Consider the following 15407-nt stretch of genomic DNA (forward strand, 5'->3'; position numbering starts at 1 on the left):
GGCCCAAGCAGAAAAGGAAAAGTCAACTGAAGGAGTTCACAGCGCGGACGACCCTCTTCACTCCTTCCTCGATGCTTGGACATGTCCACTTGGGAAGATTTTTTCGGGCTGGTCGACCTGGAGATCCCGAAGAAGGATGCACCTTCAGAAGCTCGTGGGCCGAGTTCGAGCCCAAAACTGGTGAAGCAGTTTTCTGCTCCGAGTGTGGACCCCAACCGCAAGAGAATAGACATTCTTACGGTCTCGAAGGATGCTCGGGTTCTATCTGCTCTAGTGGGCATAGACAGCTACCTCTGATGCCTGGTGACCGAGGAGGACCAGGCAAAGATGAATGGGGTAGGTGCGTCGAGTCTCTTCAACGAGGTGCAGCAGGCGCTGAACCGGGTAAGGCATCAACACTCCCTCATGAATTCCACTTAGGTTTTAATATCTTTTACTATTTTCGTTGCTTTGCAGGCCTCGGTGCTTCACTATCAGATCTTCCTCCGGTACCGCTTCGAAATCAACCATCTCGAGTTCAAGCTCAAGGAGCAGGTTCGGAAGAAGGACATGTGCATGCTTCTCAATGAGCAAAAGGACGGGGCCGTCAAGGATCTTCAGGCCGAGCTGGACAGGGATCAAAAGGAAGCTTCGACCTTGAAGCAGGAATATGCCGACCTGGTAGAAAAGGTAAAGGTCTTTGAAGTTAAAAATGAGGAGCTAGTGATGGTGGCTAACAACACAACCTCGCAGGTCCAATAGAAGATCGACCTGATAGACCAACTCTGAGCCGAGATGAACGAGGTCCAAGCCATGGCCGGCAGGTGGAAAAGTAAAATGGACTTGCTGTCTTTGGAGAAGGAAACCACTAATGCGGATCTGGCATCGATTGAGAACCAAATTCAGGTGGCGAAGGACAAAGATGACAAATGGTCTTAGATGAATGACGATCTCCGAGCATAGCTGAGCCTGGTTGTCATGGAGCGGGATGCCCTCGGTAGAGAATACGAGGCAGTGAAGTCCAAGTTGGATACAACCTCCGTCGATGTTGAAGAAATGGTGGCCTAATACAAGGCCAATGTGGAGGCATCCGAGGTGCACCTGAAGGCAAAGGCCGAATATATAAAGCGGCTATCCCGAAGAGAGACCCTCGAAGAGATCCACGCCCAGGGTTTTGACCTGTCAGATGAGATCGAGGAAGCCAAAAAGTCTGAGGCCGAGGCAAAGAAGCTTTACGAGCCTGAAGGTGCCGAAGGCTCTGAGGGTTCCGAGGGATCCGAAAGCTCTGATGGCTCTGGCGACGAGTTGGGCCTAGGTGAAGACTAGGCATGGATGCCTTAGTATTTTTTTAGTTTTTGTCTCATGTACATATATTTGTTTTATTTATTTTGAGGCCGTTTTTATTGAGCCTTTGTAAATATACTCCGGAATGTATATATGAAATTTTCCCTTTCTAGCAATAACGTACCTTTACTTTTCCAGCATCTTTTCATAATTTCTATTCATGTAATGTTTCTAATGCCTTAGCATATAATCGAATTTGTTATAGGGCGTTCATTTTTCAGAGGTCCGAACAGGGCCTCACTTCAATACAACTTTATTTGCTCGAGGGTTTGAAAACTCAGTGTGACCGAAGGTGTTTTCAAGATGTTTAAGCAATTTTTAGACGATATTTTTGCCGAGGGTAACCTCTTAGCAGGTTTCGAGTTCTTATAAAGGCCTTACTTTCTGATTACGAGTTTCGGACGTCTCCGAGCCATTTTTAGGGTGGCCGTAGCCTTTCGTATTTGGACACCGTCTCATAGGTTTGGTGCCTCCGGGATTTGGTAGCCCGGGTTGTCCGAACTTTCTTCGAACGACAGTCCCCGAATAGGGATAGCCTGTGGGCTTGATAGTCCCCGAGTAGGGGTAGCCCGTGGGCTCTTAGGATCCTGAATTTAAGAGGCAAGAAAATGCGTAAATAGAAAGGCGAAACTTTCTTTCATTTCTCAGTGTGTAAAGTACATTATCGAAAGCGCATAAAAACGCGTATCATGGCTTGAGTGGACTATGTGAGCATGGTTCATACGACCGTTTGGCCCTTACAGTGAATCCTAACCACCAAGCCTTAGCTTCTAGCATACAAATTTTTTCTTCTTTCCTTGCTAAAAAACGTTGATCCTTAGTTCGAGGGTAATGGCCCCCAGTATTAGAGGTCGAGCTTGAGAGGGCTCGGATACTGTTGACATGAAGTGAACGATCATTGACTCCGGTCTGAGACCGACCTTCCAATCTAGGTTAGCACATTTTACTGTTTCCTCGTTACCTTGCCGAAAAACCCATTTTGGGACAAAACCGGCTCAAGAAAAAAAGAGTGCAACGCGTGCTTTTAGACCTAATAGCCACATCCACCCTTGGTCGTTGCCTGCAAGTGTTAGTCCTTTTAATAACATGATAAAAGTGTAGTTTATATCGTACCTTAGCAGTAGTACTGATTTAAGTGTGTCACGTTCCAGTTACTCGGTAGTTGCACACCGTTTCCCGCTTCGAGTTTGTATGAGCATTTGCCGGTAATTCCAATGACTCGATATGGTCCTTCCCAATTCGGTCCCAGCTTTCCCTCGTTTGGGTTCCGGGTGTGTAATGTTTCTTTCTTCAACACAAAGTCCCCGATCTTGAAATGTCGGAGGTTGGCCTTTGGGTTGTAGTATCTTTCTATCCGTTGTTTCTGGGCGGCCAACCGGACTAAAGCTACCTCACGCCTTTCATCCAATAGTTCCAGGCTCGTGATCATGGCCTTGCCATTTGACTCTTCTGTCGCAGATTGGAATCTGAGGCTCGGCTCTCCCACTTCGACTAGTATCAAGGCTTCGGCCTCGTAGATCAACGAAAATGGAGTGGTCCCAGTACTATACTTCGAGGTTGTACGATATGCCCATAGGACTTGGGGCAAGATTCCTTCCCTTTTCCCTTTGGCACCGATCAACCTCTTTTTTCAGGTTTTGAAGTATGGTCTTGTTTGTTGATTCTGCCTGTCCGTTCCTACTAAGATGGTAAGGTGTTGATAGTATCTTCTTAATCTTGTGATCTTCGAAAAAGTTATTTACCTTGCTGCCAATGAATTGTTTCCCATTATCACACACGACTTCGGCCGGTATCCCAAATCAACATATTATGTGGTCCCAGATGAAGTCAATGACTCTTTTCTCCTGAACGTTTTCGAATGCTTGAGCCTCGACTCATTTGGAAAAATAATCAGTCATGAATAGTATGAATTGAGCCTTACTAGGTGCCTATGGCAGGGGACCGACGATGTCCATTCCCCATTTCATGAACAACCATGGGGACAAAACCGAATGGAGTAGCTCTCCCGGTTGATGGATCATCGGCGCATGTCTCCGGTAGCCGTCGCATCTTTGTACAAAGTCCTTTGCGACTTTCTCCATGTAGATCTAGTATTAGCCGGTCCTGATTAATTTTCAAACCAAAGATTCTGCCCCCGAATGGTTTCCACAAGTGCCTTCGTGAACTTCTCTTTAGGCGTACTCGGTATCTCCCGGGCCCAAGCATATGGCTTACGGGCCGTCGAACGTTCTCCTGAACAATGTCCCTTTGGCCAAGCTAAATTTGGCAACCTTGGTACGCATGGCTATCGATTCTTTGGGATCTGAGGGAAATTTCCCAGTTTTCAAGTAGTCTATGTACTTGTTCCTCCAATCCCAAGTTAAACTCGTTGAGTTTACTTCGGCGTGGACTTCTTCTATCACCGACTTCATGAGCTCTACGACTGTCCCTGAACTGAATTCTTCGTCATCAACCGATGACCCCAAGTTAGCCAGAGCATCTGCCTCGCTGTTCTGATCTCGGGGCACATGTTGTAGGGTCCATTCCTTGAATTGATGCAGCGTTACCTGCAACTTGTCTAAATACCTTCGCATTCGTTCCTCTTTCACTTCGAACATCCCATTGACTTGATTTACCACGAGGAGAGAATCACACTTAGCTTCGACCACCTCGGCCCCAAGGCTTTTAGCCAATTCAAGACCTGCAATCATGGCCTCATACTCGGCCTCATTGTTAGTAAATTTCACAGTTCTAATAGATTGCATAACTACATTCCCCGCAGGTGGTTTCAGAACGATACCGAGCCCGGACCCCTTTACGTTCGAGGCACTGTCCGTAAAAAGTGTCCAAATTCCCGAGATAGTCCCCGAGGTTAGCAATTATTCTCGTTCATCTTCGGGCACTAAGGCCAGTGTAAAGTCGCCCACGAAGTCAGCCAAAATTTGAGATTTTAAGGCGGTTCGGGGTCAATAATCGATGTCGTAACCGCTGATTTTGACGGCCCATTTGGCCAACCGGCCCGAGAGCTCGGGTTTGTGCATGATGTTCCTTAGTGGGTAAGAGGTTACGACACATATGGGATGCCATTGAAAGTACGGTTTTAACTTTCTAGAGGCGCTTAGCAAAGTGAGTGCCAATTTTTCCAGGCGGGGATACCTTGTTTCGGCCTCGCCTAGAGTTCTACTGACATAGTAAATAGGGAATTGCGTACCTTCCTCTTTACAGACTAAGACTTCACTTACCGCCACCTCGAAAACTGCCAAGTAAAGGTACAACTGTTCATCCACCTTCTGAGTGTGGAGCAGTAGGACTCGAGAGGTACCGGTTGAGTTCCTCCAAAGCTTGTTGGCATTCCGGGGTCCAGGAAAAGTTATTCTTCTTCTTCAACAGTAAGAAGAACCGATGGCTTTTGTCCGAGGACCTCGATATGAATCGGCCCAGGGCGGCCTCTGAACGGCCTTGACGTTGTCCACCACGGTGATGTCTTCTATGGCTTTGATTTTGTCAGGATTGATCTCAATCCCTCGATTGGATGCCATGAACCCGAGGAATTTTCTGGATCCAACTCTGAATGCGCACTTTTTCGGGTTCAGCTTCATATTGTATCTCTTCAATATGTCGAAGGTTTCCTGCAAATGTTTCAAATGGTACTCTGCTCGCAGGGACTTGACTAACATGTCGTCAATATAAACATCCATTGATTTTCCTATCTGTTCTTTAAATATCCGGTTTATTAGGCGTTGATAGGTGGCACCGATGTTCTTTAATCCGAATGGCATTACGTTATAACAATAGATGCCGAATTTAGTGATAAATGAAGTCTTTTCTTGATTTTCGGGTCCATCCGAATTTGGTTGTATCCGGAATAGGAATCGAAAAAACTGAGTATCTCATGCCCGACCGTCGCGTCGATCATCCGATCGATGTTAGGCAAAGGAAAAGCATCCTTAGGGCATGCCTTGTTCAGATCTTTATAATCCACATACATTCTTAGCTTATTTCCTTTCTTAGGTACTACCACTACGTTGGCTAACAAGTCCGGGTACTTAACTTCCCGAATGGATCCTATTTTAAGGAGTTTAGATACCTCATCCTTGATGAATGTGTGCTTGACCTCGGACTGCGGTCTCCTTTTTTGCTTAACCGAATGGAACTTCGAGTCCAAACTCAGCTTATGAGTGGTTACTTCTAGCGGGATCCCTGTCATGTCAAGATGGTACCAAGCGAAAAAATCTATGTTAGCTATAAGAAATTCAATGATTTTTTTTCTGAGCTCGGGAGTTAACCCCGTGCCAAGGTATACCTTCCGATCGGGTAAGTGTTCGATCAATATGACTTGCTCCAACTCCTCGACCGTCAATTTGGTGGCGTTGGAATCATCGAGAGCAATAAACGACGTAGGAACTCCGTAATCATCCTCCTCGCCTACTCCTCGCTCTTCTGGTTCGGTCGGGGTCGGTATCGGTGATTGCTATTTTATTTCTTCCTTCCTGATCGGCTCCGTGTTCTTTGATGTTGAGACCACGGGCACTGGGATCACCTCGTCGACCGCGAATATTTCCTTTGCGGTCGGCTGCTTTCCGTAGACCGTCTTGATTCCTCCTGGCCTATGGAACTTCAGTGCCTGGTGTAATGTTGAGGGTACTACCATCATGTTGTGAACCTATGGCCTTCCGAATTAGGCGTAATACCTCATGTCCCCTTCGATCACGTAGAATTTTGTTTCTTGAATCGTCCTAGCGGTATTCACTGGCAGGGTTATTTCTCCTTTAGTAGTTTCGCATGCCATGTTAATTCCGTTCAACACCCAGACTGCCGGCACTATTTGATCTTGTAACCCCAACTGCTCTATGACCCTCGATCTGATGATATTGGGCGAGCTACCTGGATCTATCAACACACGTTTAACTCGAGATTTATTGATAAGTATGGATATCACCAGTGCATCATTATGAGGTTGTACGATGCCCTAGGCATCCTCGTCGCTGAACGAAATAGTTCCCTCCGGGAAGTAATCTCGGGTGCGCTTTTTCCGTGTGATGGATACTTTAGTGCGCTTTATCATTGGTCCCTGGGGGACATCGACCCCTCCAATGATCATGTTGATGACGTGCTAAGGTTCTTCTTGTTCGGTCTATATGTTGGAGTCCCTGTTCCTGATGTGGTTTTTGGCTCGATCACTCAAAAACTCTCGGAGGTACCCATTATTAAACAACGGGGCAACTTCCTCTCTAAATTGTCGGCAGTCCTCGGTCATGTAGCCATGAGTGCCATGATACTTACACATCAGGTTAGGATCTCTCTGGGTAGGATCGGAGCAATGGTCGAGACCACTTGGTTTCCTTGATGCGCCTAATGGCCGATACGATGCTGGCTGCATCAACGTTGAAGTTATACTCTGATAATCTTAGTGCTTCCTTCCCCCGAGCGGCCTGTCAAAACCGTTCTTGCTCATCAGACCTCGGCTATTGGTCCCACGGTCGCTCCTCTTCTCGTTCCTCGTGGGGTTACGTCTGAGCCTGTTTCCCCTCCGATCTACACTGTATGGTTGATACCGATCTCGAACCGGCCTTGATTCTTGATCGACGACTCTCTTAGGCCTGTCGTAGGTTCTGATGGGATAAACGGACCCAGAAGGGACTCCGAGTTAGTCGTCCTCGACTCTAATTTTTGACTGGTACATGTTGTGGACGTCGGCCCAAGTTACCGCCGGGTACTCTACCAAATTTTATTTCAACTGCGGCGAAGCCAATGAGCTTTAGGGGTTAAGTCCTTGAGTGAATTCCTGAACGGCCCAATCGTCCGCAATCAGAGGCAAATCCATCTGTTCTATTTGAAACCTTGACACGAACTCCCTGAGCATCTCATCGTCTCTTTGCTTAACCTTGAAAAGGTCATATTTTATAGTATCGACCTTGATGGCCCCGGCATGAGCCTTTACAAAAGCATCCGCGAGCATAGCGAACGAATCAATGGAATTTGGGGGCAAGTTGTGGTACCATATCATTGCTCATTTTGACAGAGTTTCACCGAACTTCTTTAAAAACAGTGACGCGATTTCGTCGTCTTCCAAGTCGTTACCTTTGATGGCGCATGTGTAGGAGGTCACATGCTCATTCGGATTCATGGTTCCGTTATATTTTGGAATATCGGGCATACTAAACCTCTTCGGGATTGGCTTTGGTGCCGCGCTCGGAGGAAAAGGCTTTTGGACAAATTTCTTGGAGTCCGGGCCTTTCAATATCGGGGGATCTCCTGGGATTTGATCGACCCGGGAATTATAGGTGTCGACCTGCTTGTCGTTTGCCTCAATTTTCTTTTCACCTGATTCCACTCATTTCGTTAATGCTTCAAGCATTTTCATTACTTCGGGGCTGACATCGGACTCAGCTTCACCCGGCCTTTCGGTGATCTGCTCATTTCTTCGGGTGTTTTCCTGAGATGGTTCGGGCTCAACTCTGCTGGGGGCGCAGATTTGATTTTATAGCTGCGATATCACCGGCTGTTGAGCCTGCAATATTTTGAAGATCAATCGTAGACTGACCATGTCGCCTTCGCCTTCGGGCGCTCCTCGAGTCGTTGGTCGGGCTCCTCCGCGAACGCTGTTCTGGGGGTCGGTAAGCAGGTTGGCGTCGATGGCCACCTGCGAGTTAGCATCGACTGGGTCTGCAACTGGGACTCCGTTGGGATCGGCAGGGGGCGCCTCGTTGCTAGGCACCAGATCGTTGTTTTCGCCATGATGTGTCTATTGAATAAAAAAAAAACTTTCCTTTTATATACCAGGAGAGTTTTACCTCTAGTACAATTCTAAAAAAGGTAAAAATCCTCCTTGTACGTCAATCACTGATACACTACCGACATCGGGCGAGATCCGCGCAGTGATAGCCGGATGGTCCTCTGTTAGTCGTGTGCAACAGTTTGTACGGCTTTCCGAGGTCTTGGAGCTCGTTCCGGGTTCAGGGGTGTTGTCTTGTCAGGTCCGATAGCGAGCACCCAGTTCCGGCCTCGATTCAAGGAGTACTCAGATTTGTTCTCTATTTCATAGACTCATACTTCTTACATCGTTCGACTCACTGGAAACTCGGGTACCCCATGTTCACCCGTATACAAAACTAGTTCTTCTTGCGATATTGATGGCAATTAGCAAATGCGGGGCTGTTCTTGTCTGCATTCACTGATGTCCCACAAACGTGATTGAGTTTGAGGTGTTTATGTTGTTTACACATAACATTGCATCTAATAATTAAGGTCACGAAAAGGCAAAATCTTTTTAGCAAGAAGTTAAATTACTTATGACACAGCGGTGATAGATTATATTCGATGAAAGAATAGGAGAAATAGTAATAATAAATTTTGGTACTACTAGATAATATGTAGTCATAAATCTCGATCCAAATAATTTTTCCGTTATCTGGTCTCTTTCCTGATCTAGCTACGATGAGTTCATATAAGTGGATTGATTTTCCCGTAGTATGGGAGAAAAATAAACTCCCCCCAAGGCCTGAAACGTGAGTTAGTAAAGAGTAATAATATAAAGTAGACTATTAAAGTACACTTTGATGGCACAGAATCAACGTGATCCAGTGTCTCTTAGCCTCTACACAGTTCTTTTCTTCGCCTAAGTTCCCGTTTCACTGCTGATGTCAGAACAAGCCATGGATTGACAGAAAAACTGCCCCCTCCCCCCAACACACACATTAATTAGCAGAGAAAACGGCCTTAAATTATTGCGCTAAACATATTGCACTTATCAGATCCCATTACAGAGGAAGTTCACCGCTGTCTGCAATGACAACTTTGCTTTTTGGTGTTCCACTTTGTCCTCCTTCAGCTTCAATCTTGTAAACGACATCCATTCCAGACAACACCTTCCCAAAGACAACATGCCGGCCATCCAACCTACAAATAATAAAAAATCAGAAGTGCCTAGAGGATTATTGGAGAATGGGTAGCTTATCAGAAGAGTAGTAAATCAGAAGCAACTAGGATTGAAAGATGCAAAACTAAAATTGACAAATATTCGAGATTTAATAACATGGCACTGGTAGGTTCTCAATTATACATAGTTAAATGGTTAATAGTCTAAGTAATCTGAATACGTTTTTCAAGAGCCATGGACTTACCAGCTAGTTGTGACAGTTGTGATGAAGAATTGTGAACCATTGGTGTCAGGACCAGCATTTGCCATTGACAAAAGCCCTGGAGATTATGTATGCAGGAGCAGTTTTACATGCATGAAAATAGAGAATATATAGGCACTTTAACACAAGGAGTGAATCCTACCTGGTCCAGTGTGCTTGATCTTGAAATTTTCATCAGCAAAACTTTCACCATAAATAGATTCACCTCCACGCCCATCACCAAGAGTGAAATCACCACCTTGAAGCATGAAACTGGGGATTATTCTATGGAATGTGCTCCCCTTGTAATGAAGAGGCTTGCCACTCTTTCCAACACCTTTCTCCCCTGCAATGTTGATTACCAGAGGAGAAAAACAAGATCAAGAATGTGAAGGTAACAAGTAAATGCAATCTTCATTTAACCATTATCCTGAATCAGAAAACAATATCTAAACCTTTTCTGCATTACCAGTCAGCTAAGAACCGAAAAAATAACTTGGTTAGGCAAAAACAAAAATGAAAAGAAAAGAAATACAGGCAAGCACAAGCTAAATTGACCAAAGCGTCTATAGGGTAAGTTGACCAATAGGTCCAGAACGGCAGGAGAATAAATTATGAAAATCAGGTAAAAGCACCTGTGCACAATGCTCTGAAGTTATCTGCAAGAAAATAGAAAGACAGTGAATAACAGGAGTAGCAATGGTGAAATTTACAAGCTTTTTATATGTGCCACCATACCTGCTGTTTTAGAAACTGTTTTACCAAAGAGACCCATAACAATACGACCTGAAAGAAAGCAGATACTTGAAAATCAAAACAAGGATGATAACAAAATGGAGTTAGATAATGATACTACATGGAAAGGACATCTCCCCTTGGACATAAATAGGGAAGAACATTCTTTATGCGAGTCAAAAATCATTCCCGGAAAAATTATCTCAGATCCTACATTGTGCGTCAACATTTCCAAATTCTAAGAGGAAATAGCTGGATTCCTACATACTATGGATAAAGCATATACAAGAAGACATGATATTCCTAAGTAGCAAGAAACATGTCAAGGATACTTGTCAAATGTAATATTTATTTTATTTGACTTTACTGTTCTATCATTAACATGTGTGTCTGTGTATAGATATTTGCTATTGAAATGATGAAAATTATGGACATAGCTACATTTAATTACATAGTTTCATTTACTTGCATATCTTATATTATTGTCAATACAACAGTGGCGACTGTCCTCCTTTCTTTTTTGATCAGGCTGTCCTCCATCTTTCTCTAGTAACAAATATTTGATCCTGCCTCTCCCTTCCTTATCAGTTTTTAGACACTTTTCAAGTCTGTACGGCGCATGTGGACTGTAAATGCTTTTAGAGGGAATAAAAATCAGAAAGTATCATTTTGGGTATAAAATCTAATTAGATTTTTGAAAAGACACTCAAACAACTCAAAAGGTTTTCAGGCGAACCAAAAATATTGTTTCCCAAAAACACCTACTACTTATTCCCAAAATATAAGACTCGAATTTTACTGTACTCGAATTTTAGGAGACGAGGAATAGTTGAATGCCAGAACGGAGAAGGGCTAAGAATACCCCCTACTATTTTTTATTGTTTAAATGTGTCCCCCATTATACTATGTGTCCGCGTTTACCCTTACCGTTATGCAAAGTTCTATATTTGCCCTTATTTTATATGGCTTGACACGTGGAAACTTCTAATCGAAAGACCCGACTCATTGATTAAAAACTCAGCCACATCAATCTAACCCATAACCCGATCTGACCCCATTCCCAAACGAAAATCACAACAATAACAACAACAACGACCCAGTGAAATCCCACTAGTGGGGTCTGGGGAGGGTAGTGTGTACGCAGACCTTACCCCTACCCCGAGGGGGTAGAGAGGCTATTTCCGATAGACCCTCGGCCAAACGAAAATCACAACATCCTTCATAATCAATACTACTTGAAGAACACCGCTGAATTAGCAGCATTTTCATGAATAGATTCAGGGTTTTCAGCATTAACAAGTCTGTTTCTCAGGCTCCTAACAGGCAAGCCTAAAGGTTTATGGTCAATGCGGCCTACCTTTTCAAGCCCATAGTTTCCATTGGCAACAACCATGATGGATTCACCAACAAAGTACTGAGAATTCCAAGCTTGAGCTACTTCCTTCTCATTCAACGCATCCGTGTTTTCGACCCATTTACAGATGAAAAGGATCTACTTTTCTCACCTTCATTAAAATTAGACTTTTCTTGGGCCCTGTACTCATAATTCAAGAACTGAGAATCCCAATTTGGGATCACTCTTTTGTCATCAGACCCACAAAAAATTCCAGCCCTATTTTCATCTAAAAATTATCTAACCTTTTCACCCTCAACAAGCTCAAACCTTTCTTGGTCCCTACTTATATAATGCAAGATATGAGAATCCCAAATTGAGTATCACTCTTTTCTCATAAGACCCATAGAAATTTTCAAGCCCATCAAAGACTGAAGCTATATTTGAAATGAGTGATTTATTAGAAGTGGGCGATTTTCATTTGGGAATGGGGTCGGATCAATTATGGGTTAGATTAGTGGGGCTGGGTTTTTAATCAATGGGTTGGTCTTTGATTAGAAGCCTCCACGTGTCGAGCCATTTAAAATGAGGGGAAATTTAGATTTGCCTAATGGTAAGGTAAATGGGGACGGATAGTATGACGGGGGGACATATTTAAAAAATAAAAAATAGTAGAGGAGTATTTTTGGCCCTTTTCCAATGTTAGAAACATGTCTGTTGCTCAAAGTATCATCATATCGTTGATGGCCTTTTTGCTGAGAGAAGAAAAAATAAATAGTCTTATGTAACAAAATGGCCACTGTGAAGTCTGCACAGGACGAAGGATAGCATGCATAAATGTGGCCCTGGGTACCCACATATGCAGCCTAAGCAAGAAAAGAGAAAAACACAATCCTCAAGTTCTTGGATAGATCAAGGAAGATTACTTATGCTTCACAGAATATCCTCATCTAGCATGCATTTGTTTTAGCTTGCAAGATTAATATAGCGACTTTACGAAAAGCAGGACCTCGCCCTCTCCTCCCTTGCCCACAAAAAAGAAAAAGGAAGACCACACACATTTACGTAGGATCAATTATGCAGCGATGCAGGTGAACGGAAAACTGATGAAATGACACTATTAACAAATAAACCATGTTTTTTGAAATGGTAAGTATTAACAAATCAACCCTATATATGCACCCCATAAGCATAGGAGCTAAAATAAAAAAATATGAAAGGAAAGAGACTTCCGTAGCAAAACACATTATTGACAAATCATCTTTGTATCTTCACCATATAAACAAAGGACCTAAATTAAGGCGATATGAAGGAAAGGAACATACCGGCAGGTTTACCATCTATCTCAACATCGAAGTAAACTTTGTGAGTTACTTCTTTCAGACTTTCCTGAGATTCTTTGGCCTGCAGAGGATGCTTTCAAGTCAATAGTAATAAAAGACTTTCTCCCTCTATTTGTCACAAAGACGAGCACACATATGCACACACATGAACAGTGGCCCCACATAAACCAGGAAAGATAAATACCTAGATCACCTTTTGAAATGTGCCAAGTCATAAGTCCATGTTAGACCCAAAGAAAAATGAAAAAAAAAAGGTTGATATATTTACACAAAAATCTTTATGCAGTAAACTTGAGTAGCACTTGATATCTGACGACGTGTCAGAGTTTAAATTTGTACTTTATTTAGCAACTATTTCTTTTTTTTTATAAAGTATTATTAATAAAAAGTGTACCAAGAAGGTAAACAAGATTACAAAACAGAGCAGACCACCTACAAAGAGCACTCTATTACAAGATCCAAAAATTCCAGATATTGATCCCTACTATCTAATAAACACATATTACACCAGAAAAACAGATTATGCAGACATAAAATTTTGATACTAGAAATATTATTCTTTTTATTCTCAAAAAAATACTACTTTGTGTTAAATGGTCCAGAAAATGCAGTAGGGGAATGGTCCTCCAAAGCTACTTCTGGAACTTTGATATCTTTTTCCCTTGCAAGCTATCAATTAGACTCCGAATATATGAAGGCATAGCCCAAGTGACACCACAAAGATTCAGGCAGAGCTCCCAGCATTGCTTAGCAACTTTGTAGTGAATAAAAAGATGATTTACTGACTCCAAACTTTCTTCACATAGACAACACCTGTTGCTTAAGGAAATGCCTCTTCTCTGTAGGTTATCTTGAGTTAAACAAGCTTCTCTGATAGCAACCCATCCAAAACAAGCCACTTTGACAGGTGCTTTGATTCTAATTTGGCACTCAGTTTTATAGCCTATGTTAAGCAAGCTCAATCACTACCAAATAGTTGCGTGTAACGGTATTAACAACCTGAGCTGAGCTAAACCTTGCCTGTTTAAGCTAGGCTCCATTATCACATAAGCTCAAAGATGTGACGGAACTTGGCCTGTACTATTCTTGCATAGCTCAAGCTACAATTCAACTCGACAACAATGGATTCATTCAATTACTCAAATCCTAACTTGTCCTAGAAAAACCGAATTCCTGATCAAAGCAACAACCATTACTTAAACTTGGTGGATGTTTCACAGGTCTGCTAACTATTTAAAGAGCCAAAAACTTTTTTAAAAGATGTTAGATTCTGCTGAAGAAGAAGGAAACTTTAGATTTACCCAGTCTCTTGAACACCAATTGCCCCATGCAAGCAAAGAAGAGGGAGAGGATTGTTATTGAAGTGGACTGATGTTGATGGATGTTTCCAACTTTCCACCACCAGCAGTCTACAATGTGGCTGCAAAGGTAGGAAAGATCCAAGATAATTGAGGGCAGGCTTAAGAGTGCCAGCTAATTAGCGATGGTAAATGCATGGTAGGTCCATAGTAGGAGGGGGTCAGTAATGGTTGGTCTACAATGTGGCTGCAAAGGTAGGAAAGATCCATGCTGCAAGAAGACTTATGTGCAAAGAAATGAAATCAAGTTTGTTCTTAAAATACACAAGTAGAACCATGTCAGCGCGAGCTCAGCTGATATAGTAATTGAGCTCGTGCTCAGCTTGTTCAGCAATCAATGAACTCGGTTGGGATTTTACTGGTAAAAATGCATCTATTTCCATCTGTATGATTCAGTACTTCTTATAGCAATTTCTACCAGAATATAATCCGCAAAAGAACATAAAGGATCTAAAGTAGCTCGAATGATCAATATAGAAACCGTCTCAGTAATGGTAAGCTGTATTACGATCCAAAAGCACAATGAAGATTCATAAAAATCGTTCGAACAGCAGTTTAGCAGCTGTATCAAATCTCTACTTAATAGATAACGCGTATAGCTTAGTCTTAACAAGAATAACAGTTGAATTAATCAGTAACTCGCAGATCGGTCCCTATACTATACGATTACAGTGCTCTCTGATCATTCAATTTGTACATCGGACGAGGATCACAAATGGCAAACTAAATCCTAAAACGGCGTAAAGCCAGAGATAATATTATCAACAGGTAAATGCTTAAGAAATTACGAACCTGAGCAAGAGCTAGGGTTCCGATCACCGCGATGCAGAGGATCAAAACGGACGGCTGTAATCTCGTCGTCGCCATCTTTGGCTGTGGTTCCGGTGTAGAGAATCGTAGTTGAAGTTGGAGTGAGACTTGGAGACGTTGTGTCGGCTGCTGAGATATATATTTATTGGGAGTGACATTAGCCAATGAGATGATGCCACGTAGGCATGATGAGGTGTTTCTACTTGATGAAATTGGTTGAATAATTCTGGGCCCAAACAAAGGAGTTTAGCTAATCGAGCCCATACGTATCACTCCTCAGCCCAGCTCATCCTGTGGAAGGAAAACCTGAGAACCTGTTTCTGTAAAAAGAAAAAAATATGCAAGAAATTTGAAGTAACATTTTTTAAATAAAAGGAGAATTGAAGTAAGGTAAAGAAAAGAAAAT

At 42.9% G+C, this 15407-nt stretch overlaps 1 protein-coding gene across 2 annotated transcripts; it reads right to left on the reverse strand.

Annotated features, from left to right (window-relative positions):
* Positions 1-438: 438 nt before the first annotated feature.
* On the reverse strand, positions 439-15139 carry LOC107832275 (peptidyl-prolyl cis-trans isomerase CYP20-1-like). Of its 2 annotated transcripts, NM_001326273.1 has the most exon segments (8): positions 439-448; positions 8904-9201; positions 9426-9501; positions 9586-9768; positions 10058-10081; positions 10161-10208; positions 12816-12894; positions 14984-15088. In NM_001326273.1, coding segments are annotated over 7 exon segments (624 nt in total). In that variant the 5' UTR covers positions 15059-15088; the 3' UTR covers positions 439-448; positions 8904-9062.
* Positions 15140-15407: the final 268 nt, after the last annotated feature.

This window comes from Nicotiana tabacum, chromosome 22 (genome assembly GCF_000715075.1).
Source record: "Nicotiana tabacum cultivar K326 chromosome 22, ASM71507v2, whole genome shotgun sequence".
Taxonomy (NCBI): domain Eukaryota; kingdom Viridiplantae; phylum Streptophyta; class Magnoliopsida; order Solanales; family Solanaceae; genus Nicotiana; species Nicotiana tabacum.

Excerpts from the sequence above, each read along its gene's own strand:
- LOC107832275 (XM_016660091.2), bottom strand. The coding sequence starts at position 15,058 with ATGGCGACGACGAGATTACAGCCGTCCGTTTTGATCCTCTGCATCGCG. Across the intron at positions 12,895-14,983 it reads GAACCCTAGCTCTTGCTCAG|GCCAAAGAATCTCAGGAAAG; the intron begins GTTCGTAATTTC and ends CATCCTCTGCAG. Across the intron at positions 9,769-10,057 it reads CTTCAGAGCATTGTGCACAG|GGGAGAAAGGTGTTGGAAAG; the intron begins GTGCTTTTACCT and ends TCAACATTGCAG.